The sequence below is a fragment of the Planococcus citri genome, chromosome 3 (assembly GCF_950023065.1).
Source record: "Planococcus citri chromosome 3, ihPlaCitr1.1, whole genome shotgun sequence".
Lineage (NCBI taxonomy): Eukaryota > Metazoa > Arthropoda > Insecta > Hemiptera > Pseudococcidae > Planococcus > Planococcus citri.
Window position 1 is genome coordinate 77935126 of NC_088679.1, and position 26499 is coordinate 77961624.

Below are 26499 nucleotides of genomic sequence, written 5' to 3' on the forward strand. Positions count from 1 at the left end.
GAGATTTTTTTTTACGAGGTGTAAAAAGTCCAAATTTTGTGCATTTTTACGTCTCAGAATTTTCAATGAAATATTTCTTCATGAGACCGATGAGATTATTTTCCAAAGTTCGAGAACCTTCAAAATGTAATATAGGGCCCTAGGTTAGTTTTTGGTTTTACATACTTCGTCCAAAGACCGAATTGTTGGCCCCTTGTATGAATCCCCTGCCCTCCACTATGTACAAAATTAAAAAATTGTAGTCTGTAAAAATTTCTGAGAATTTTCCTATTTTTTGCCCCTGGTTCCTTGTGATCTTAAAATGGAAAAAATCAAAAATAAAATCAAAAAGTCACGTCTAAAAATTTATTGAAATTTTTTGTGCTCTTTGCTTGGATGATCAAAGGAGTAGATTTCTTCAAAAATGGGCGTTGGGAAGATTTTGACTGGAAATGAATTATTTTCATAAAATGTTTGATTGGGTACTTTCAATAAATTTTTGATTTTTTTTCAACTTTGAAGATTCTATGCAAGGACTGAGGAGACCATTCATATGAAGGGGAGGGGATGGGAAGAATTTTTCCCTTGAAGAATGGGACCATTCAGAAGGATTTTGATCTGAAATGAAATGAAAATTGTTTTAAAAGAATTTTTACTGGGATCAACTTTTTATGATTTTTTTTGGAGGGGGGGCTTCGTACCGTAGAACAAACATTGTTGGAGGCTGTGGAAGGTATTTTTTCTTGAGGCTATTTAGGATAATTTTTGCGCAGAAATGAGAATTTTCCAATAAAAAATTACCTTCTTATGATTTTTTAATTTTTCAACTTTGATTGGGGGCTACATAAGGGTTGGCAAAACAACTTGAGGGACTTGGAGGGAGTTTTTCTCTTGAAAAGGGATTATTTGAGCAATTTTGGCGCAAAGATAAAAAGCTTTTGAACGAATTGAATTTTTTGATTTTTTAAAAAAATTTTTGGACTTGGGTCATTCTATGTCAACTTGACCAACGTTTTTGAGTCATGTCTTTCGATTTCGCTCCAATTTTTTTTTACAATATATACCCACCCAGTAAGTAAGAACCCCGCAATTAGTATGGTCCCAGCCCCCTCAGGGGGCGGGTTGGGGGGGCATCCATTATTTTCACATTGTCTCGAGCTGCTCAACTTCAGCAGCCCATTCCTCCAAAACTATAATACTTTGATCAAAACTGATTTCACAGTTCGAAAGGGCATTGCATTTAGAACTTTTAAATGTTTTGAAATTTCAAAATGGCGCTGTAAGTGGGAGCTACCATTTAAAATTTTGAAAAAATTTCCATATGTTGATGCTTTTATGAAATATTCAAGTTTCGAGATGGGATTTTTTTAATGAAGAGGGAGCACCCCCTCCCCCAAATTTGGGCAAAACTTTCAAAAAAATATCTGGGGCATGTGATATATTGAATTCTATGTTTTTGGTGACGCTGAACACGAATATGATGTCAGATTTTTGATAGGACTCCATCCATGGGCCTCAGCACCTCCCCAAAGGGGGTAAAAGTTCAAAAAAGTGTTTTGTTCGTGTGACACATGGAATAGTATGTTTTTGGTGACACTGAACACGAATATGACGTCAGATTTTTGATTGGACCCGTCCACAGCTCCCAGCACCTCCCCAAAGGGAGTGACTCCCCAAAAAAATGGTTACATTCGTGTGACAAATGAAATACTATGTTTTCGATATCGCTGAACACGAATATTGCCTTAGTTTTTCGAATCGACTTCACCCATGGCCCCCAGAACCTCCCCCAATAGGGAAAAGTCCAAAAAAGTTGTTGGGGGCCGTGGATGGGGTCCAATCAAAAATCTGACGTCATATTCGTGTTCAGCGTCACCATAAACATACTACTCCATGTGTCACACGAACAAAACTTTTTTTTGAACTTTTACCCCCTTTGGGGAGGTGCTGAGGCCCATGGATGGGGCCCTATCAAAAATCTGACATCATATTCGTGTTCAGCGTCACCAAAAACATAGAATTCGATATATCACATGCCCCAGATATTTTTTTGAATGTTTTGCCCAAATTTGGGGGAGGGGGTGCTCCCTCTTCATTAAAAAAATCCCATCTCGAAACACTTGAATATTTCATAAAGAAAAAAAAAATTCAAATTGTTTAATAGACTTTTGGTGTTGAGACTGTTGGGTTAACGAAAATTTGCTAGTAATGAAAAAGTCGAATTGATCTGATATTTGATTGTGAGATTTCTTACTAGATCTAAATAGTGCAAATTTTATGTTTTTTGAGTCTCACAATTTTCAATAAGAAAAATTTTCTGAGAGGAGAAGATTATTTTCCGAAGTTTATAAGAACTTTTAAAACGTACCTAGGTATGGTTTTTGTTATTACCTTGTAGGTACATAGACTGAATTGTTGGTCGCCTGTGTAAAGCCCCCCCTCCCCACTCATAAAAAATTAAATAAAAAATTGTAGTCGGTAAAAATTGAAAAAAAAACACGCAAAATTATTTGACTAGATTCAGGCAACTACCAAAATTTGTTTCGTGCCCTATTTCAAACCTTCTTAATCGATTGCTGGTGGTTTCAAGTCATTCTGGAGCCTTGAGTAAATTTTGAATTTTCCATTCGAGTGCTTTTTTTTAGTTTTTTTTTTTAAATCAATAAATCCAAAAATCTTCTAGATATGTACTCTAAAATGATTCGAAACCACAATCAATTAATTTGAGAGATGGAAACCAGCTTTTTACCTCAAATTGACAAAATTTTAATTTCTCCATGAGAATGAGCCCAATTTTGATTATTAAAAATTCTTCAAAAATTGAAAAATTAGAAATGTGTTCATGTTGGACGCCTATACTTACTCTTGTGAATTTTTTTTGCGTAATCAAAAATATTTTCGATCGATTAGGATACCTCGTTGTTAAAAACATTAAAAGTGCCATAATTTGTTCCTAATTTAAAATGAAAAAAATTGATTCAAATTACGAGTGAAAAAAAAAACGACTTTTCTTCTAAAATGATGAATTTCTCTTCGATATTTCGGTATTTTGAAGCGTTTGGAAATGAAAGTGAGGCAGTTAAAACCTTGGGTCAGCTTAAATTATAACTTCATTGGTTCATTTCGTTAAGATTATCAAATTATTTCAAGGTGTGCTTAGTTATTTGTTAATTGATTGATCGACCGGCACTCTCGTAATACAAGAGGTCAAGGGTCACTCTGTCTGTGGGCGAGTACTTGACTAGTTTTGAAGTACTTACTTCGCTGAGTATTTGAGGAGTTTTAATATTTTTTCATTTTCCAACGAGGAATAAAATTTGTATCATTTTTAAAACTCCGAATTATTTTTTTCCCAATTTATTTTCCAGCCCCTTTATCAGATTTTTTTCGGTAGGAAATTGAAAAAGCCAACATTAAATTCCTTTTGTTACCTGTTTTAAAAAAAAAGCTCACTGGATTCAATGATCAAATTTGTTTGATTTTACAGAATCTCCTCCCTCCGAAACTGAGCATCACCAAAGCTGCCCCGACGAATCATATAAAAATACCACAAACATATCGGAACCGGAACCACTTCGCAAAGCTAAAAGAAAACACAGGTGATCATCTAATCTACCCATTCAAAAACACCGATTAAATTAAATACCGCACAATTTTAATCGTTTAATGAATTTTTACAGCCATCATAAAAGATCTAGAAAGCATTCGGATGCAAGTAAGCCACGTTCCAAGAAGTTAGCAAGCGATGAAACCGAAAATAATCCTCTCGAATTGATTTTACAATTAGAAGAACCTTTGCAGGAATTCGTTCAAGATGATTTAGCCAGTAAATTATGGTTTTTTTTTGTACTCGTATCGTGACTGTTATAGTATTTATTTATCAACTTACGCGAATTTGTTTTATGCTTTAGGTCATAGATTTGATTTTTCTCGCCGAGATAAACGCAGATTTAGCGCCAAATCTACCATATCGTCGCTTTTAAACAGAAGACCTACCGAAAGCAGTATTATTTCATCACTTCCGTTGAAAATATATAAGAAACATTTCGATCATAGTCCGCACGAGGTTAGATTCGTAGATTTTTAGTCATAAGTTTTCAGATGGTAGATTGGAGGTTAAAAAAAAAAAAAATTAAAAGGAGTGTGTTTGGATATTGGAATTTTGTAGGTTCGAATATTCGAACGAACTTCTTTATTTAATTGAAGCCATATCGATGTAGTTTAATTACCATCTCCATCGACTATTAGGTTCTTCCAAAATTGAATCGATATTTTCAATTTTACTAATACGAAATGATCTTATTTGCAGGTTTTTGTTCAACTAGACGAGCTAATTGGCGCAGGCGAAGAACGAGAATGGAAAGAGACAGCTCGCTGGATCAAGTACGAAGAAGACGTCGAAGAAGGAGCCGATCGTTGGGGTCGTCCTCATGTAGCTTCGCTGAGTTTTCATTCGTTGTTGAACTTACGTCGATGCTTGGAAACAGGTACCTATCCAAATTTGATTTTCATTTTTTAAAAAACATTTTTGAATTGGGGATTCGAATAATTCATTCGTTTGAATACGTTCCAGGTGTCGTATTGCTCGACTTGGAGGAGAAAGAATTGCCAGGAGTTGCGTATCGAGTTGTCGAGCAAATGGCCATCGATCAGTTGATCAAGGAAGATGAAAAAGCTACCGTTATTCGGGCTCTTTTATTACGTCATCGACATGTCAACTATCACGAAAGGTTTCGATTCATGAGACGTAACACGTCAAGTTACACGAGCTTACAGGTACATTATCGAATTCGATGCGAAACTGAATTTCTTCCTTTTCTCTTTCAATGTCCAAATATGGTTAATTGGTTACCTACTTTCTTATTTATTTACCTTTACGTGTACTTTTATTTTTTCAATACTTTTTCTCGTTTGTTTGATGGTATAAGGAGGTGACGGTGACCTATTCTGCTATGTGTGTATTTCTATCTATACGACTCGCAATTCCTTCCTCACGCAATATTTTCACCCTTATCCTAATTTTTTCAGTCGTATTCATTTCTTTTTTCAGTTTTCACTCCTATCAACGCTTCCAGCTTCGAGCTTTTCTCTCTAACTTACTCGTATCTACTTCTCCTCTCGTCTATTTTGCTTCATCCCTATTGCTCGAAATCTAAAATCTACTGTTTCAAAAAAACTATAAATCGCTTTCTCAAATATGTACTCGATTTATTATTATATTTCGAAGGTATTGGAATCGCGTCGTCGTGTGTCGTCTACATTCGACACGTGCTATCGCTTCGTTTAAATTATCGACCCGTGTAATCGCAATTTACGTCATACTTAGCGCTCGCTGTTGACGTGTTAATTTCCATTTGATGCGTTTATCAACGCAGTTTCGCCAAATTGCCCGAATAATACGAGCATTTGCTCAGCTAGGAGGCTTTTCAATGGGTCAATTTTAATTTTTTTAAATTTTAACGTGGCCTAGACCGCACCCTGTTATTGAATTATAAACGAGACTCTCGGTGATTGAGAAAAAAAATTATCATATGACGTGAAAAGTGGCTATTTGTCATATGTAGATATACTCGGTGATCGAAGCAATTGAATATGTCGAATCATATTCGTATTTACTTATTGTCCCCTTTATGTCGGATATTACATTATTTTCAACGCATGGGCGTGTTGTAATCACCTCGAGTGTACTTAATTATCTGCAAATTTATTTAAATACTCCAGTTTTATCGTACCTTTTTGTACCTGGTATTTTTCAATTGTTTGATCGAAACGAGATATGAAGTTTTAATCGTAGTTCTAATTGCCCTTTTGTCTGTAATTATTACGATAAATTGATGATGGGTGGGTTCGAATACTTTTTTTTTCCAATTTTATTGTGATATCATTTTGAAATATTCATCAGTGATAAGAATTTTAAAATTTTTGGAAACAGGATTAGTAATTTTTTTTCTGGAATTTCGTGGACTATATTTGGTGATTTTTTTATGTGATGTTTTGAGAGAAAATATAGAGGAAAAATATTTCAATTTCAAGGGCAAAATATAATTTTTTATGATTTTGGAAAATTTTTGGAAATTACGTATGGCCATAGATATACAAAAAAAATATTAAAATTTGATGCGATTGAGCTAGAAAGTAAAAGGTTTTTCGTTTACATAGTTTACATTCAATTTTCAAATTTTTTAAAATAAATTGACGGCAATTTTGGACCATCTTTACAAATCCAATAGAATTTTGAGTTTTGAAGTTTTCAACATTTTTTTCAAAAATCGATTTATGCCAATTCAAATGAAAATCTAACTTGAGCAATTAATTTTTTCAAAAAAATGAAAGATTTTATTTGAAAAAAATTCATGTTTGAAGATTACGTTCAAATTGATGAGGGAAGGGAGGGGGGAGGACGACGAATAGACTATAAATTCGAATCTAAAAGAGCCGAATTTCGTAGTGGAACTTCTCGATCTCTCGGTCTCGGATTTTACACTTTTCCCTCCAGAGCGTGGAGATCCCTTTGGGAGGTTCCAAAAAATATTTCTGGTGCTCAAATAAAAAAATTATTAGACTTTATAAGGATTTTAAATTTTTTTAATGTTCAAAAAACTGCATAGATTAGCAAAAAAAAATTCAAATAACGAAATGATTATTCTAAAAAAATACATTTTTGGTCACATTCGAATTAAAATTTCATTTAGAGACCCAATTTTGAGAAAAGTGCGGATAATAAAGTTTTTCAGGCTGAAATTTTTAAAAAAAAATATAAAAAAATTCTATTAGGGAAATATTTTTTCCGGGTAATATTTTCAATTAACAAATCTTTGAGTCTGAATTTTTTTTTCCAAAATAATACCCTCAAATAATCTCAAATTATGTAATTGGGCGGCCATGACTTTGGGAATCTTTCACTGCAATTGTGTTTTAAAGGCCACTTTTGACATGGGGTTCTTTGAAAGGGGTTTTGCAGCATTTTTTCGAAAAATGTGGGTCGCGAAAAAGTGCTCCTCTCCCCCTATTGTTTTCAAATTAGTTGTGAATTTGATTTTTTTTCAGTTTATGCTATTTCTGGGGCAATTTTGAAAAATTCAAAATCTTACAAGACTTTCAACTTTTTGTTTGAGCAGATGAAATTTTGTTTGGAAGGTACTTCACGAGTCACCATTAGAGTGATCTTTTCTCATTTTTTTTTACTGATGAAGCCTCAAGCCTGGTGGAAAATTGTGGCCAAATGACTTCAGCTAGTCGTCGGTAGTGAAGATGTCAAATTTTCAGGTCAATGTTGACCCTTCTTCTCCAAGAGAGATCAAACTTTCAGAAATTTAAAAGTTATAAGATCTCAAAAATTTTTTAATTTGACGACGGAAAATTGAAAGAAGACCCCAAAAATACCCCACCAACACAAATTTTACGTGCTGAAATCTATTTCTCAATTTTTGGCGAATTTTTAGAACTTGAAATTTGGCTAATTTCTTGTAAAAAAAATTAAAATTCGATCAAATTGTTGTCAAAGGTTGAAATTTTTGGTTTACATCTCATTCTCGACCCACAGAGTGGATTAGTGGTGGTTTTAAGCTATTCAAGAGCATCCAGCAGATCTTCAGATTTTCCATACTTTTTCAAAAATTTTTAAAAAATGCCATAAAAATGATTAAAATGAAATTCTACGCTTATATGTAAATTCGAATTTACCATACTTATGACCCTTTCGAATGATTGATGCACATATTTTCAAAATTAGTTTGTGTCGATTCAAATTCAAAATGTTCTTCTCGGTTTTTGAAGAAATGAAAAATTCGCCATTCGCGAAGGTTTGGTCGAAAAATGCTCAAATTTGAATATTTTCAACTTCTCGAGTAGTAAATCATTAGGTACTGAATTTCAGTTTAAACCAATTTATCAAATATTTTCAAAAACGGGAGAATTCAAAAATCCGTTGGAGGCCCCAGGACCACTCAAAACCATTATAAATCCACTCGGTAGGTCAAAAATAGGACACAAGTCAAATTCCAGCATTTTTCGTTCTCTCATCCGCGAACAGTTAATTTTTCAATTTTTTCAAAAATGATCGCTGGAGAAAATTTTGGGACTTAAACGAATTTATAAAGATTATATTAAGCCAAAATCGATCGAAAGGGACTCAAAGACGGTATATCCGAGTTTATAGCTATTTCATTTTGACATTATGGATATTTTTTCAAAAATTGGAGAGTTCGAAAATTTTATAGACGCTCCAGAACAACTCGAAACCTTTATCAATCGACTCTAAAAGGTCGAAAATAGGGTATAAACTATATTTTAGCCTTCATGTTATTTATTTATTTTATGGGTGCCATGATTTGATCAAATTTTGATTTTTTTCCCATGGAAAGTGTAATCAAATTCAAAGTGTAAAAATGTTTACCAAAAATCGAGAAATGAATTTCCACTGTTGAAATTTGGACTGGTGATGTATTCTGGAGTCTTCTTTCGATTCCCTTCGTCTGGTCCAAAAAATGTTGAGCTGGTTGAAGTACCTTTCTTAGTTGAACTTGAGGTACCTAAGTAATTCTGCGAAAATTAATCTGTTACCTATCCTGCGTATTTTTATAACTTAGGTATTATGGTTTAGTGTTTAATTAAATTCTTACTTTTAAAATAATTATATTATGTGTGTGTACTGTATACACAGGGTTTGGATGAAACAGCGAATAACGGACATGGGTCGCTTACAACGAGTCACTCTCGCAATGTAATGTTATTAGCATCGTTTTCGTTTTCTCGATAAACGTTTTATAAAGCTTCTGTGGTGTATTTGTAACAATAATATACCTATCTGAGCTGTTTGGCTAATCTGTTTCTGTACTGTACACCTATACTAGACACTTCTTACTTTCGGCTGTGCTTTACCTGCTCCTTTCAAGGCTTGAATAACGTGTGAACATTGCTCCCGCACCTGTATATTTCTTGGTAGGCTGTACAATGTACATAATGTGTAATTATTTTTTTTTAGTCGCACGTGTCTCACTTTTTGCGGCGCTGAAAGCAATGATTTTCTTTGATTTTATGGTGTATTTTAGATAGAACTTGAAAAAAAAAAAAAAAAAATAGTTAATAATGAAATTTGTTTTACAGCCAAGGCTGAACGTTTAAAATGGAATGAGCTTCATCTATTAGAAGTATGCTCAATTCGCAAAATTATGTTTTTCAATTGCCTTAAGTTTATTTTACTGAGTTAGGAAAAAAAAGTTTCAAAGTTTTAAACGAACGTATTGCAATGCTTTTCAATCCAAATGTGTTGGGCGTGGATTGTTACTAACCAGTTTTTTTGTAATATTCGAGTTTCAATTTCAGTTGCAGTTATTCTATTTTTATTGGCTTAACTGCCAAAGTTTATTCAAAAATTGTTGCGTTACAATTTTTTAAAGTTTTATTTCAAAAAAGTGGCTGCTTTATTCGCCTTTTTCTTAATTTTTTGCCAATTTTTTTCATTTTAAAATTTAAGCTATGCAACATTTTGTTTTTCAGTTTTTCTAATCACTTACTTTCCTTCACGAATTAATATAATAATTTATAAAAATACATATAAACTGCGATGATTTGATTTTTGAAAGCTTACACCGAATTTTATTTTCATCCAGTTGAATTTTGAGGCTTCGTTTTAATACTGATTATATTTGTGATTTTTCACCGACAGAATTTACACGAAGATCAGAAAGGAAAAGGCAGTAAGCAGAATGCGGCGCAAGATGGAAATTGTACTAAAAATTATGCATTTAACGCCGATGGAAGTGTTAAAGGAGCTACTACTGTGAGTAAATAAATATTTATTTTCGATTACTGTTTGGTATACAAGAAACTTTTTGAACTGACACTCTTCAATTTATCAGAATTCTTTGTTTATGTATCAGAATTTTTCTAAATAATCCACTTTTCAAAAAAAAAAACTTTCTCCGGCCCTTCAAATCGTATTAGCTCTTCAATAAGGAGGCCCTCGACGTTAATAAAAGTCATAAAAAATTAAAAGAAATCAAAATTAGGGAAACGTTTTTGAAAATATCTCATTTCCACATTACAGTTGTTCTACATATCCCTTTTTCAAGAAAAAAACCTTCGTTCAACTCCCAAGTGATGTTGGCTCTTTTGTATGGAGCCCCCCCCCCTCATTGAGAAAAAATAATAAAAGATGGAAAATTAATGTCTGTAGACATTTTTTTGAAAAATTTTCAATGGGTAGAATATTTCCAAATAAGCACACATTCGAGAAAACGTCTCCCTTGGTTCTCCAAATTATGTTGGTCCCCTTGTTTGAAGTACCTATACAAAGTTGAAAAATATCAGACAATTTGTAAAATTGATGTTTCAGGTACAAATTATTTGAAAATTGTTCATCTCTGAGCAGAATAGGTACTTCTAAGCAGACATTTTTTACTTTTTTTGGGGGGGGAAGAGGGGGGGGGCTAATTTTCAAAAATTGTGAGTTCATCATTTTTGTAACCCCCCCCCCCCCCTTAACCCAAACTACCACAAAGAATTGATTTTCACCTTATCTGTTTGAAAAGTTCTATTTTTGTTCCAAAAGTCCTGTTTTTTTGTGTTTTTTTTTTAAAGCAAATTTGCTTTATAAGGTTCTGTTTTTTCTTCTGTTTTTCTGCCAAATTTGCCCAAGTGAGAAAGAATGGGAATTTTTGGAAAAATAGTCAAGAAGTGTCCATTTTTGTCAAAATTATCAAAAAGTGTCTATTTTTGGTAAAATTGTCAAAAGGGATCGAATTTTTCTAAAATTCTCAAACAGTCCTATTCGTGCCAAAATTGCCCAAAAAACGATCGCTTTTGCCAAAATTGTCAAAAAATTCTCGTTTTTTGTCAAAATTGTCAGCGTGTGTCAATTTTTGGCGAGTTGATGAAAAATTATAATGTTTTTTCGTCAAAATTCTCAGGAAGTAATTTTTTGATAATGTGGTCAAATGGTTGTAACTTTTGCCAAAATTGATCAGAATTCAGAAATTTTTGCTTTTTTACCAAAATGTCCAAAAAGCATTGATTTTTTTGCCTTGTCTGCCTAAAAAGTGCTCTTTTTGTTTCAAAGTATCCCAAATCAACGTGTTTTTTTAAAATATACTTACAAAATTGCTCGAAAAGCTTCTTTGTTTTGTCAAGTTTCATTTTTCCTCCCAAATTCCTTCATTTTTCTTCAGTTTTTATAGAAAAAACCTCCAATAATGTTTGTCACTGTTCACCTACACAGTGAAAAAAATCAAACAAATTATCATTATTTTTTTTAAATCCAATTTTTCAGATTTTTTTAAAAAATTACTTTTCATCCAGAAATAACGAGGTAACAACTTAAGGAGGGGGGGAGCGAAAAAAACGAAAAAATAATTTCTACCCTATATAAATAAAGTACACCCTCCCCTCCATACTTCCAACTTGAAAACTACCAATTTCAAATTATCCTGGAGCCTCCAGCAAGTTTCCAATTTTCTTCAGGTCGCTACTTTGAATTGCTCTGGAAGGTCTAGAAATGAAATTAACTTCCAGAAGAAGAAAAATCGCCCTGATTGGCCTCCGGACCACGATAAAAGTCCATTCATTAGATGAAAATTGTAAAAAAAAAATGCAAAATACAGTAGATTTCGAAAATTTTAAAAAAATCAGGTGAAAGTACTCTCAAAATTAAGTTAATAATGTATCCCTCCTTCCTTAACATCCAATCTGTGGTCATCTAAATACTCGTTTAAATAGTTTTATTTATAAACACGAAGCTTATTTTTCTCTTCCAAGAATAATATTTAGAAATAAAAAAAAAACAAATCTGCCCACAATAATTTCGATACTCTCTAAGATCAGAGTTCGACTGCAAAATTCGAAACAAACTCTTACCTTCATCCGAATGAATAATTTGCCAAATATCTCATATAACTTGCGTTTCTTTCGCTACCTACCTATCTATGTACAGTACTTCTGACGTATTTTTCATTCTATTTTCAGATCGATATGAAAGAAGAAACGTGTTATTCATCGTCCGTCGAAGATCTCGCTCGTAAAGCTCAAAAAGATAAAGAAAGTATCTTGAAGAGGATTCCTGCCGGAGCCGAAGCTACGACCGTATTAGTCGGTACCGTTGATTTTCTACAAGAAGCAGCCATCGCTTTTGTACGATTAGCAGAAGGGATTTATTTACCAGCTGTTACCGAAGTACGTACCTATAGACTTACCTAGATCATTCTGCTCGTGTACGTTTCACTACATTGTTTTAATCTCATTTAATCTTTTTGTAGGTGACAATTCCTGTCAGATTTATGTTCATTTTACTCGGTCCACCGAAAGCTGATATTGATTATCATGAAGTTGGTCGATCGATATCCACGTTGATGTCTAATGCGGTAACGAATCCTATTCGTATTCTACGATTTATTTGTAATACGTAGGTAGGTACACAGAATGTTAATCATTTTAAAAATCTATATTCTGTATTAGGATTTCCATAAGAAAGCGTACAAAGCCACTGATAGACGAGATTTGCTCAGAGCTATCAACGAATTCCTCGATTACAGTATAGTGCTTCCTCCTGGTAATTGGGAAAGAGATGCTCTGTTATCCCTACGTGAATTAAGTGCTAAAAATGAAGCCATTAGAAAAAGACGCAACCGATCTAACACTGTACTCTTTGGTAAAGGTCAGTAACGAATCTGTTTTTTTTTTTTTTTTTTTTTTTTTTTAATTTTACTTATGATTATTCTTTTAGATGACTCTAAAAAAGAAGGCCAACGGTTATTTGACGAAGACGGTGCTGGAAGCGGTGACGACGATCGTGACGACCCATTACGCAGGACAAATACCCCTTTCGGTGGTTTAATCAACGATATAAAAAGAAGAGCACCGTTTTATAAATCGGATTTCCTGCAGGGTATTAATGGACAATGTCTTTCAGCCGCCATCTTCATGTATTTTGCTGCCCTATCAGCGGCCATCACATTCGGCGGTTTATTCGGTTAGTATGATTTCTGTACCTATTACTCTACTCTGATTCGTTCGTCTCTCAGAGTTACGGTATTAATCTTCGTTTGTATTTATTGCTGTACCTAACTATTATTGCGAATGTAGCAGCTAAAAGAGTTAGAAAGTAAATTAGTTGTACGAGTAGGTATATATTTTTGTGTGTTAATTGTTATTATCGGTGATGTTAACGTTGTTGCTATTGTTGTCGGTGCTCTTGTTGCTGCTGTGATTGCATATTTGTTGTATTGACGTAGCCGGTAAAACGAAAAACATGATTGGTATATCGGAAACATTGTTGTCGACGTGTGTAGCCGGTGTTATATTTGGCTTTATGGCCGGACAGCCTTTAGTTATCATTGGAACCACTGGACCTTTATTGATGTTTGACGAATCTCTTTTCAAGGTACGTTTTAATTGTTTTTTTTAACGTCGGTGAGATGAATATAATTTATTATGTATTGATTCTTACGTATGGAACAATGGAACATGGTAATTACAACTAGCAAAATAGTGTTCTTGGAGTCGATTTTGGCAGGTGTTTTTGCAGCGTATAGAATTCAGTTGACCTTGCAACTTATTAAAATAGATTAAAATTTCGCTAAAAATTCAAATATTTTACCAAAAATGTTTTTTTTTTTTTTTAGAATTTTTGAAAAATGTCGAGTGCAAACTCTGGTCATGTTCTTTTGGATTTCAAAAAAGTGTCATGCAACCTTTCAAATTTGATTAAGTAAAATTTGTTCAGAAAATCGTCAAATTTAACTATCATGGAGTCAATAAAAATGGCTTACCATTTGACAGGAATTTTGAATATTTCGAAGAAAATGTGTTTCGAGCAATTTTAAAAAATTTTAAGCACCAAATTGGGTTATTACTTTCGTTATTTCTTGAAAAAAGTCCTACATCGAAATGAGTTGAAATTTTGCAAAAAGTACAAATATTTCGACGAAATTCTTTTGAGCATTTTTGAAAGATTTCGACGTCATTATTGGTTATGATTGAGGAGGGGGGGGGCAGAAATCTCTGAAAAAAGTGCCTTGAAATTTTGTAAAAAATCCTATTTTTTTCAGCCTGAAATTGGGTCATAATTTTTGTGATTTTTAAAAAAATGTTATTCAATCTTATTCATCAGAATGGGTTACAATTTGGCAAAAATTTCAAATATTTCGACGAAATTTTTTTTTCAAATCACGATTTACAATTTTGGAAGGCTTTAAATTCTTCAAAATTTGAGCTCAAAATCGGGAACATGATTTTTGGGATTTTTAGAAAAATGTTTTACGATTTAACTATGGGTTAAAATTTCGCCATAAAATCAAAAATTCGACGAAATTTTTTTTGAGAAATTTTTAGAAGAATTCCAAGTCGTCCAATTGGGTTATGACTTTCGACATCTTTGAAAAAGTAGCGAGTGACCTGTCAAAATAAATACGTTAAAATTTTGCGAGAAAGTAAAAAATATTTCGAAGAAAATGTATATATTTTTTTAAATGCAATTTTGAAGAATTATGAGCCCCAAATTGGGTCATGAATATCCAGATTTTTGAAAAAAAGTGTTTCTTGACCTACGGTTTCAAATTTCACAAAAAAAATTCAAAAATGTCAAAGGAAACGTTTTTTGAGTTTTTTTTTAGGAATTTTATTTTCACCCCAAAAACATTGGTAATTATTTTTTAGGATTTTTGAAAAAGTTTCATGCGACTTTCCAAAATGAATTATTATTATAATTTTTCAAGGAATTTAAACGTGCTGACGAAAATATTTTTGAGCAATTTCTACTCCAAAATTGAACCACCATTTTCAGAATTTTTGAAAAGGTGTCGTATGATTTATCAAAAATTGTTGAAATTTGATCTGAAAATTAACAAAAATTCAGTTGACATTTTTTCAGCGTTTTTCAAATATTTTGAACTTGAAATTTAAAAATTTTGATTGGTTGCGCGATCGATAGGTACCTACTTTTTAAAAATACTGATAGGAAACATGACCCAATTTTGGGCACAAAATTCTTTTAAAACAATCAAAAACATTTTTATCTTTGAAATATCAAAATTAATCAAATTTTGTTATCAAAAAAGCTGAAAACAATCATATTGATTAGTTTCGGTGGGGTGAAAATTCTCTATATTTTGAGCCCAAAATTGATCAATGTTTTCTGGACTGTTTAAAAAAGTGTCGTGCTTATCAAAATGGATTAAAAATTCACTATTAAATCAAAAATTGAACGAAAATATTTTTGAACAATTTTGATGAATTTTGAGTCTCGAATTGAATTATGAATTTTCTGAAAAAATAGCATTCAAATTTTGGTAGAATTCAATTATTTCGTCAAGTACAAAATTGAATCACGATCTCCTGGATTTTTAGAAAAAACTCACGTGATCTATCAAAATGCGTTAAAATTTCAATAAAAATTAATTCCAATTCAAGAAAAATGTTGTTTGAGCTTTTTAAAGATCTTTGAGCACAAAATTGAGATTTAATTTTTGGGATTTTTTAAAAACGTGTGTCAAAATTTTAGCTTACTATAGAACAAAAATTCGTATCAACATTTTTTTTCGACTCTTGAAGAATTTTAAACCTGAAATTAGGTCTTGATTTTCGGAATTTTTGAAAATTGTGTCACCTGGTGTATCAAAATGAGTTGAAATTTCATCTCCAAACCAAAAAAAAGTAAATAAATTTTTTTTTGAGTACCTACTTTTGAAGAATTTTGGGTCCAAAATTAGTTCATAATTTTTGGCATTTTTGATAAAGATGTCGTACAATCTATCAAAATGGGTTAAAATTTTGCGAGGATTTCAAATATTTTGGAAAAAATGTTGTTTGAGCAATTTTAAAGAATTTTGAGCTCAAAATGGTGGCGTAATTTTTGAAAAGTTATGTAATATCTATTGAAATGAGTTAATATTCCCTGAAAAATTGTACCAATACCAGCAACATTTTTTAAAAAATCTATCTTGAAACCAATAAAAACTGATTAAAATTTCGTAAAAAATCTAAAATTAAAATTTTTGTGGATCATTTTTTTAAAAATTGCAGCTTGAAATGTTGGTTTTTTGGGGTTGTAGGACTAATCGTATATTCGAATAATAATAAACACATCGAGAAATAAACGGAAATATATTCGTTATAAAAGTATAAAAATATCATCAATCAAGAATATCATCGAAGTCGCGTCTATAAACTAAATCAACGAGGTAGTAAACAGGAGAGCACCCGGATAAGAAGAACAGCCAGGTAAGTATCGCATCGAAGCTGAGATTACTCCCAGTACTGCCAACGCCAACACACCCCTTTAATCTTAGCGGAGAGGCGGAGATCAATAACGTACATCGTAAACATAGGAACTAATGGAACTATCGTCTTCGAATTAATAATGGCCTGAAATACAAAAATTATGTTACATATTGAGCAGACAGCTGCAATGTTCTTGAAATCGACCTGAGGCAAGAGCTTTCGTGAGGGCATCAGCCGGCTGATCTTCCGACTTAACGAATCTCAAAATAATCTTGTTACCCTTGACAAAATCTCTAACTATGTGATAATTGAGTTTAGCTATATGCCTGAGCTTGGGAGCTCCAGTTGTTTTAGCGATAGCGAGAGCAGGCTGACAATCACTATGAATGAGAGCTGGTCCATGTCTATTCTTCGTTAAACGTTCTAATAAATCTACCGTAATGACAGCATCCTTCGAACACATGGATAGAGCGAAATATTCCGCTTCAGCTGAGGAACCCGCTGGTACCGACTGTTTTCTCGTACGCCAAACAACCGGATCACCGTACGCTCGCACAAAATAGCCTGTAATAGAGCAACCTTCTTCTCCAGTCCCTAACGACGCATCGGTGTACGCATCTACAAATACACCTTCTTTCTTAATCACCCCTCTATAAGTTAGCCCTAGCTCTGCCGTTCCTTTCAGATACTGAAGAATTCTCTGAGCACGTTCCCAGTCTTCGGGCTGAGGATTACTTTGATGTTGACATAGCACATTCGTAGCGAACATAATATCTGGTCTAGTACCGTTGGCTAGATGTAATAACGAGCCAGTAATTTCCCTAAACAAAGACTTGCCAGGCGTAGGCTTACCAGGATTCCATTCCGGTGTTTTCTTCTCTGACTTACTTTTCTTTTCACAATTTCGAGTTAAAGCTGGAGTATGAACAGCTGGCAAATTCAACGCGTTAAAGCGTTTCAACACACAATTAATAAAACTAGTTTGAGTCAAAGTCAACGTTTGATATTCTTCCGATCTAGCAATTTCCAAACCAAGAAACTTTTTAGGAGAACCTAACTCTTTTACTTGAAATTCCTCTTTTAAACGTCTAATCGTCTCAACAATCTTATCTTTACAATTACCTGTGATTAGGAAATCGTCTACATAAAGTACTAAAATTACCACCAAATGTTTCCTTCGCCAGATATACACGCATGGCTCATTTGGATGATTGGTAAACTGCATTTTCTTGGCTGCTTCATCGAACCTACGAAACCAAGTTAACGGACTAATCTTGAGCCCATACAAAGCACATTTTAAAGCACAAACCAGGCCTTCATCAACTTCCATTCCTTCAGGCGGATGCATATATACCGTAGTTTTCAATCTGCCATTAAGAAAGGCAGTAATAACATCTAATTGAATAATCGACCAACCTTCTTTATTTGCAAGCGCAAGAATTACCCTAACTGTGTGTTTACTAGCCACCGGAGAGTACACATCTCCTATATCGTACACTTCTCTATCTTTGAATCCACGTATAACCAAACGTGCCTTATATCGTATTGAAGAATCATTCTCGTTAGTTTTCCTACAAAATACCCATCTAGAATCTAAGATATTCACCCCTTTGGGCGGTACAACTAAATCCCACGCATCATTTCTTTCTAAAGACGCCATTTCATCTTCCATGGCTTTTATCCAATACTCACGATCAGTACGGTCTAAAGCTTCAGCGTAAGTCATTGGATCCTTTTCATCTTCGAGTAAGCATGCACGTAATGCTGTAACACGATCAAAAGCTAAAAACGTATCGTTAGACGAGTCATCAAAAATCACAGTTTCTTCGACGTTCTCAATGTCAAATTCATCAGAGTCATCGTTTTGACCACTAGTACTTGGGACAACATTCAATTCACCAGAAGTCTTGCTGGGTACTTCTACACTTACCTCTTCGTTGGTAGTTTCTCGTTCTACCGTGTCGTGCCAGTTAATATCAGTTTCAGTTTCGTCTGAACTAAAATCGAAAACAACATCTTTACTTTTCAATAAATCTCTATACGTAATATTTTCAATAAACTCAACATCTTTACGTTCTATAATTTTCCTCGAAGGTAACAAAATTCGATAACCACTTCTAGTATTGTTCAAAACTACACCTCTAATACCTCTTTCATCAAATTTCTCATAATCCTCTCTAGTTTTCTTCGGAATGGCCAGACAACCAAACCGGCGTATAAACGATAAATCAGGAGTTTCACCACAAAATACTTCATAAGGTGTCTTAAAACCGTTCGATTTGTGAGGAGTTCGATTGTAGATATAAACAGCCTGAGATATAGCATGGTCCCACAAGGACATTGGGATTCCCGAATCGCTCAGCATCGCTGTTGTCTTTTCGCGCAAAGTCCGATTGATTCTTTCTGCAACACCATTATGAGTTGGGGTATCCGGTTCAGCTACCTCTATCTCAATCTTCTCCTGTTTCAATAACCTTCCCATCTCACCTGAATATTCGGTACCTCCGTCCGTACGTAAGTACCGTACCTTAACATCTTTTCCCAACATTCTACGCATCTCATCTAAGTACTTTCTAAAGCAGTCAGCTGCATCACTTTTATAACACATCACAAATACCATTGCGAACCTCGAGAAATCATCTATAAATGTTATCACATACCTACGTTTACCTGGGAATGATAGAGGTGTTATAGGGCCCATCACGTCAGAATGAACTCGTTGTAAAGCTATCTTACTCCGCTGACGTTTCTTCTTCGAAGGGTTCCTGTGAACCTTAGCTAACGCACAAGGTTGACAATCCATAATATCCTTACCAAAAGTTACATTTTTCAAAATCGCCATCTTCGATTTATATAGTTCAAGATAACCTAGCGAAGCGTGCGCCAATCTCGTATGCCATAGAAGACCCAAGTTTTCACGAATCGTCGGAAGCGTTGGACTTGGACCTCCTCCATCAGCATTAGCTAACATAGCCACTTCATTTGGATTACGAACACGCAGATCACTGACCCAGAACGGAGATTGAAACTGAGCTCTAATAATTATGTCACCAGAATTTCCATCTCTGATATAAAAATATAGCGAACTTCCATCAAATGTCGCACCTTGTTGTACCAGCTGCCGTAAACTCAGCAGATTTTCAGAAACTTCTGAAGAATATAAGACATTTGTAAAAGTAATTGGCTTACCTAAAACAGTGTAAGTATGAAACTCACCTAACTCCTCTATACTCAGAACAGACTCCTGTCCTTTCTTAGCGCAATCTATTACCGCTGGTTTACTCAACTTTCTTACCTTGGAGAGAATTCGCCGCTCATTTGTCAAATGATAACTTGCCCCAGAGTCGATTATAAAATTGACTGACAGTACTGCTGTCATGAAACACTTACCCGCCGAGTTAAGGCAGTCGTCAGGATAATAATACTTCGAATTTAATTCGAAATTTCTATCGCCTCGGACCATCATAGATTTTCCACCGCTATCGCCTTTCCCTTGACCGGACCCAGATTTACCAGACTTTTCATCGGATTTACGCTCGGGGCAGTTCTTCGCAATATGATCGGTTACTTTTCTGCAGCAGTGGTATGTAAATTCACCAATTTATGAGCTGTCACATAACGACCAGCAGGTTTACTAAACGTTGTCACCGTAAGTCGCGGCATATCAGATGCGCTGGATGTAATTGATACTGATATCGGAACTGCCGAAGTCACCGGAACAGCAGATGTCACCGGAGGTGGTGGTGGTGGCGGCATGAAAAAGTAGTTTGGCAAATTGCCCACTAACGAAATCGGATTCGCATTCGAAATCGGATTAGAAATCTGATTACTTACTGAGCTGCTCACAGGAACACTGATTGTCGATCGCATAAAACTTTCCAGCTCAGCTTTGATACGATCCACTATAGGATTTATTATAGCCTCCATCTTGTCCGAATGAAGTTTACACAAGTACACAATCACTACCGAAATGTTAAAAAACAAGCAACGAATCGAAACCTACGCTTCTGTCTACCATGTAGGACTAATCGTATATTCGAATAATAATAAACACATCGAGAAATAAACGGAAATATATTCGTTATAAAAGTATAAAAATATCATCAATCAAGAATATCATCGAAGTCGCGTAACAGGGGTTGAGGGGGGGGGGGGTATTGATTTCTGCAAAATCACTAATTCATCGTGGGTAATTAATCAACCGAAAAATTGACTCAATTTCGAGCTCGAAATTCTTGAGAGGTGATCAAAAATTTTACACTTGAGATTTGTCGATTCCCTGTCCAAATTTTAATCCATTTTGATAATTTGCATAAAATATTTTCAAAATACCAAAAATCATGTCACAATTTTGCGCTTAAAATTCTTTGAAAAACATTTTCGTTGAAATATTTGAATTTCTCGCGAAATTTTAACCCATTTTGATATGTTACATGGTCACTTTTAAACATGTAATTCTACAACAGTTCATTGTTAGGTACTAAAAATGGGAGGGGGAGCGCCGATGAGACCCAATTCCAGCCAAATTCGATTTCTAGAGCTTCTTCTGCAAATTGAATTGATAATGAATAATATTTTATTAGCTCTCTAAACGATGTTTTAAATACATTTATGTCCATTTACTATATTATTTTGCGTTTACATATTTGTTACAGTTTTGTATCGAAAATCGCATCGATTACCTTACAATGAGAATGTACATAGGTTTCTGGTTATTCGTGATCGCCATTCTCGTAGCCAGCGTCGAAGGAAGCGTTTTCATCAAAGTTTTCACCAGATTCACCGAAGAAATTTTCTCATCTTTGATATCGCTGTTGTATATTTACGAAAGTATTTCGAATTTAATTTCGGTAATATCCAAACAAATCGAATTATTTTTTCCAGCTCGTTATTTCTTTCGAGTTTCTACATTATTATTATTTTTTCATTCATCGAACGTTTTTTAGGTATTCAAACGAAATCCGTTGATGAGATTGGATGATTACTGTTCGTTGACCGAACCAGTTGTAGCTGCTCTTGTTATGAATGATACACAGTTACTAAACAAGTTAGCTATAGATTCATTTATTTTATTCGATAGGTAATTGTGAATTGAAATCAGTACCTAAAGTTCATATAATGTTGCAGTATCACCACCAACGACACGAACATGGCTGACCCTAGCCCTATACCAGACCATGGCCCTGTTAAGATGAACGTGATACCTTTGAATCAGCCAAATACAGCTTTATTTTGTATGATTCTCTGCCTCGGAACATTTTTCCTCGCGTATTATTTACGTCATTTTAGAAACAGTAAATTTCTCGGTCGAAGCGTACGTACTCGTTAACCTTACGCATACTTATTGCTTATTCTCTAGTTTAAATTTTATCTCACCTGTGTTCGTATAGTTATTTTAATTACCTATACGTTAGGTTTAGGTTTAGTTATTCTAGTTTAACTCTGTATTACCTACCGAATGTAAGTAGGTAATCGAACCTCACACGAGCATGGTGTACCTTACCGTGCGTACGTAAACAGACGACGGCGGCGGCGTTATTTTTACGAGTATTTTTCAACTTGGTATATCTTAAATAAAATGATATATCGGTGAGATAAACACTCGTAATAGGTTTAGTAAAGATGAAACATGTACTCGTACTCGTATCTTCTACGTATCTACGTACACGTATAGGCTAATCGACGATACCCCTAAACCGTGTTGTGTTTGTGTTTATGTACCCTCTGATGCATATGTAAGTATGTACGTAAGTAACCGTGGTATTTTGTATATGTATTTTGTAAAGGTTCGACGAGCTTTAGGAGACTTCGGTGTACCGATCGCGATTGTCACGATGGTGACTTTGGATTACGTCGTGCCGCAGACAGATACGTACAAACTCACCGTACCGACCGGTCTGACTCCTACGATCGACAGAAGCTGGCTCGTGTCACCTTTAGGATCAGACGGAGAGTTCCCTATTTGGGCCATGTTCGCTGCCGTTGTACCTGCCGTATTAGTTTATATTCTCGTATTTATGGAAACGCATATCAGCGAGTAAATGCGCTTGGAGTGTATTTCGTTTCGATGAAGGTGAACGATGATCTAGCGTTAAATGCGATATTTTACAGGTTGATTATCGGTAAGAAGGAGAGAAAATTGAAGAAAGGCAACGGATTCCATTTAGATATAGTTTTAGTTTGTTTTACCAACGTGGCCTGCGGTATGATCGGTGCTCCTTGGATGTGCGCAGCTAGCGTTAGATCTATTACTCATGTTTCGGCGGTCACGGTTATGTCGACGACTCACGCTCCTGGTGATAAACCGCATATTATCGAAGTTAAAGGTAGGTTATATATGAGTTGATTTTGTTTACGTTGAATATTAATTATTAGATGGTTATTTTGTTAACTAATGTGTTGATTTTGATTCGTACCTGTATAGAGCAGCGAGTTAGTGCACTGGTGGTTTCCACGTTGACGGGATTGTCGGTTATTATGGCTCCGTACCTGCGTTTGGTTCCAATGGCGGTGTTGTTTGGTGTCTTCCTTTACATGGGGGTGTCGTCTATCGGCGGTGTGCAATTTTTCGAAAGGTTGAAGTTGTTCTTGATGCCGGTTAAGCATCATCCGCAGACAGCTTATGTTCGAAAAGTGAGCGAGTATTTTTTATAAATGGTTGTACTTATAGTGAAATGTGATTCGGGAATTGTGTTTAAATTCGGATCACGTTTTGTAGATGTGGGTCTGAAATTTCGGAAAATATGTGTTTTGGATTTTTTGAAACTGTATCAAGTATATAGTCCGGCATATGACAATAGGAGTAATTGCACCCCCCCCCCCACCGATCCTCCGGGACAACTTTTTTCTTAAAGGAGACATCCTAAGGAACATTTTAAAGCAAACTTGTCAAAAAAAAAAGTTGGCCTTACTTACAAAATGGCGGCCATTTTGATTGACAGGTCAGCCGAAATCGCAGATTTTGCGTTGTAACATAGGACTTGCACGAACTTTTTCAAACTTTACAAAGGTAGATCGAGAGATCATGCAAAAATTTATCACCTGTCAAAATTTCAAGTGCTAAAGTGGGTTTTTCGATTTTTGGTGAATTTTTGAAAATCGAATTTAGGCCAAAATGAGGGAAAAAATCAAAATTTTACCAAATTGACCAAGAAAGCTGAAATTTGGGATATACCCTATTTTCGACATGCCAAATCGATTGGAAACGGTTTCAACCCGTTTTGAGCAGTTCTGGAGCCTCCAGCAGATTTTTGAAACTCGAAATTCCCATAAAATCCCATCAAATTGGAGTTGTAAAGCTAAAATTTATTCTAAAAACTAATTTCGATACGCTACAAAGCACTGCAGGTGAATTTCAAGTCGTTCTGGATCCTCCAGCGACTTTTTGAAAATTCATGAAGCCTCCAGCAGATTTTTGAAACTTTAAATTTTCACAAAATTTCATCAAATGGAGATGTAAAGCTGAAATTTACTCTACACTCCAATTTTAACACCCTCTGAAGACGACTTCAGGCGCGTTCAAGTCATTTTAGAGCGTACAGCGACTTTTTTGAAAATTACTGGAACCTCCAGTCGATTTTTGAAACTTTAAATTTTTACAAAATTTCATCAAATGGAGATGGAAATCTGAAATTTACTCAACACTCCAATTTTAACACCCTCTGAAGGCGACTTCAGGTGGGTTCAAGTCATTTTAGGGCATCCAGCGACTTTTTTGAAAATTACTGGAGCCTCCAGTAGATATTTGAAACTTGAAATTTCCCCAACATAAATTTATCAAATGGAGTTGGCAAGCTGAAATTTACTTCGCAGACTACATGGTGGTTTCAAATGGTTTTTAAGCTTCCAGCTACTGTTAGGAAATTTTAATTTTCCAAAAAAAACGTCATACAACCTTTCAAAAAGTTGCCGGAGGCTCCAAAACGGCTTGAAATTCACCAGCAGTCAACTTCGTAGCGTATTGAAATTAGTTTGCAGAATGAATTTCGACTCTCTATCTTAGTTTGATGATATTTTGGGGAAATTTCACGTTTCAAAAATCTACTGGAGGCTCCAGTAATTTTCAAAAAAAGTCGCTTGAGGCCCTAAAATTACTTGTGCCCACCTGAAGTCGTTTTCAGAGGTGTTAAAATTGGAATGTAGAGTAAATTTCAGCTTTCCATCTCCATTTGATAAAATTTTGTGAAAATTTAAAGTTTCAAAAATCTGCTGGAGGCTTTAGGAATTTTCAAAAAGTCGCTGGAGGATCCAAAATGACTTGAAATTCACCTGCAGTACTTCATCGTAGCGTATTGAAATTAGCTTTTAGAATAAATTTTAGCTTTACAACTCCAACTTGATGAAATTTTGTGGGAATTTCGAGTTTCAAAAATCTGTTGGAGGCTCCAGAACTGCTCAAAACGGGTTGAAACCGTTTCCAATCGATTTGGCATGTCGAAAATAGGGTATATCCCAAATTTCAGCTTTCTTGGTCAATTTGGTAAAATTTTGATTTTTTCCCTCATTTTGGCCTAAATTCGATTTTCCAAAATTCACCAAAAATCGAAAAACCCCCTTTAGCACTTGAAATTTTGACAGGTGATAAATTTTTGCATGATCTCTCGATCTACCTTTGTAAAGTTTGAAAAAGTTCGTGCAAGTCCTATGTTAAAACGCAAAATCTGCGATTTCGGCTGACCTGTCAATCAAGATGACCGCCATTTTGTAAGTAAGGCCAACTTTTTTTTGGCAAGTTTGCTTTAAAATGTTCCTCAGGATGTCCCCTTTAAGAAAAAAGTTGTCCCGGAGGATCGGCGGGGGGAGGGGGGTGCAATTACTCCTATTGTCATATGCCGGACTAATAGGTGGGTCATTTCATGTCAATTCGACCAAAAAATGCGATTTTGAAAGTCATGTCTTTCGATTTCGCTCAAATTTTTTTTACAATATCTACCCATCCAGCAAATAAGAAACCCGCAATCAGTTTGGTCTCAGCCCACTCAGGGGGCGGGTGGGGGGCTTCCATTATTTTCACATTGTCTCGAGATACTCAACTTCAGCAGCACATTCCTCCAAAACTACGATACTTTGATCAAAACTAATTTCACAGTTCTAAAATGTATTGAATTTTGAACTTTTTAAGTATTTTGAAATTTTCAAAATTTGAAAGTTGAACTTTCAAATTGTAAATTCAAATTTCAAAATGACACTGTAAGTGGGAGCTACCTTTTAAAATTCTGAAAAAATTACCATAGACGTACCTTTTGATGCTTTTTCGAAGTATTCAAGTTTCGAGATGGGATCTCTTAATGGAGGGGGAGCACCCCAACCCCAATTTTGGGAGAAACTTTCGAAAAAAAACCTGGGGCATGTGATATATCGAACTGTATGTTTTTGGTAGCGCTGAACACGAATATGACGTTAGATTTTCGATTGGACCTAATCCACGGCCCCAAGCACCTCCCCAAATGGAGGTAAAAATTCAAAATAGGGGTTTTTTCGTGCGACACATCAAATAGTATGTTTTTGGTGACGCTGAACACGAATATGACGTTAGATTTTTGATTGGACCCATCCACGGCCCCCCGCACCTCCCCCAAGGGTGGTAACTTGAAAAAAATTGTTACAATCGTGTGAACACATGAAATAGTATGTTTTCGATATCGCTGAACACAAATATAGGCGTAGTTTTTTAAATTGACCTCCCACATGGCTCCCAGAACCTCCCCCAATTGGTAAAAGTCTAAAAAATTGGTTGGAGGCCGTAGATGGGGTCCAATCAAAAATCTGACGTCATATTCGTGTTCAGCGTCACCAAAAACATACTATTTGATGTGTCGCACGAAAAAAACCTTATTTTGAACTTTTACCCCATTTGGGGAGGTGCTGGGGGCCGTGGATGGGATCCAATCAAAAATCTGACTTCGTATTCGTGTTCAGCGTTACCAAAAACATACAATTCGATATATCACATGCCCCAGATGTTTTTTCGAAAGTTTTGCTCCAAATTGGGGGTAGGGGTGCTCCCCTTCTATTAAGAGATCCCATCTCGAAACTTGAATATTTCGAAAAAGCATCAAAAGGTACGTCTATGGGAATTTTCTCAGAATTTTAAATGGTAGCTTCCACTTACAGCGCCATTTTGAAATTTGAACTTACAATTTGAAAGTTCAACTTTCAAATTTTGAAAATTTCAAAATACTTAAAAAGTTCAAAATTCAATACCTTTTCAAACTGTGAAATCAGGTTTGATCAAAGTATCGTAGTTTTGGAGGAATGCGCTGCTGAAGTTGAGTACCTCGAGACAATGTGAAAATAATGGAAGCCCCC

The 26499-nt window shown here is 34.9% G+C and overlaps 1 protein-coding gene across 2 annotated transcripts in view; it reads left to right on the plus strand.

Moving 5' to 3' along the window:
• Nucleotides 1-26499, plus strand: part of Ae2 (Anion exchanger 2) — a 44353-nt gene that overhangs the window by 13666 nt on the left and 4188 nt on the right. The window contains exons 7-24 of one of the 2 annotated variants that reach the window (XM_065355507.1): nt 3467-3578; nt 3660-3805; nt 3891-4045; nt 4289-4466; nt 4553-4755; nt 8642-8701; nt 9647-9760; nt 11941-12147; nt 12231-12335; nt 12430-12628; nt 12698-12943; nt 13206-13354; nt 20847-21041; nt 21138-21238; nt 21319-21505; nt 21978-22228; nt 22303-22517; nt 22616-22824. In XM_065355507.1, coding sequence (XP_065211579.1) covers nt 3467-3578; nt 3660-3805; nt 3891-4045; nt 4289-4466; nt 4553-4755; nt 8642-8701; nt 9647-9760; nt 11941-12147; nt 12231-12335; nt 12430-12628; nt 12698-12943; nt 13206-13354; nt 20847-21041; nt 21138-21238; nt 21319-21505; nt 21978-22228; nt 22303-22517; nt 22616-22824 — 3032 coding nt within the window. The remainder of the gene's footprint in view (nt 1-3466; nt 3579-3659; nt 3806-3890; nt 4046-4288; nt 4467-4552; nt 4756-8641; nt 8702-9646; nt 9761-11940; nt 12148-12230; nt 12336-12429; nt 12629-12697; nt 12944-13205; nt 13355-20846; nt 21042-21137; nt 21239-21318; nt 21506-21977; nt 22229-22302; nt 22518-22615; nt 22825-26499) is intronic. The other variant, XM_065355508.1, reaches the window with a different exon arrangement.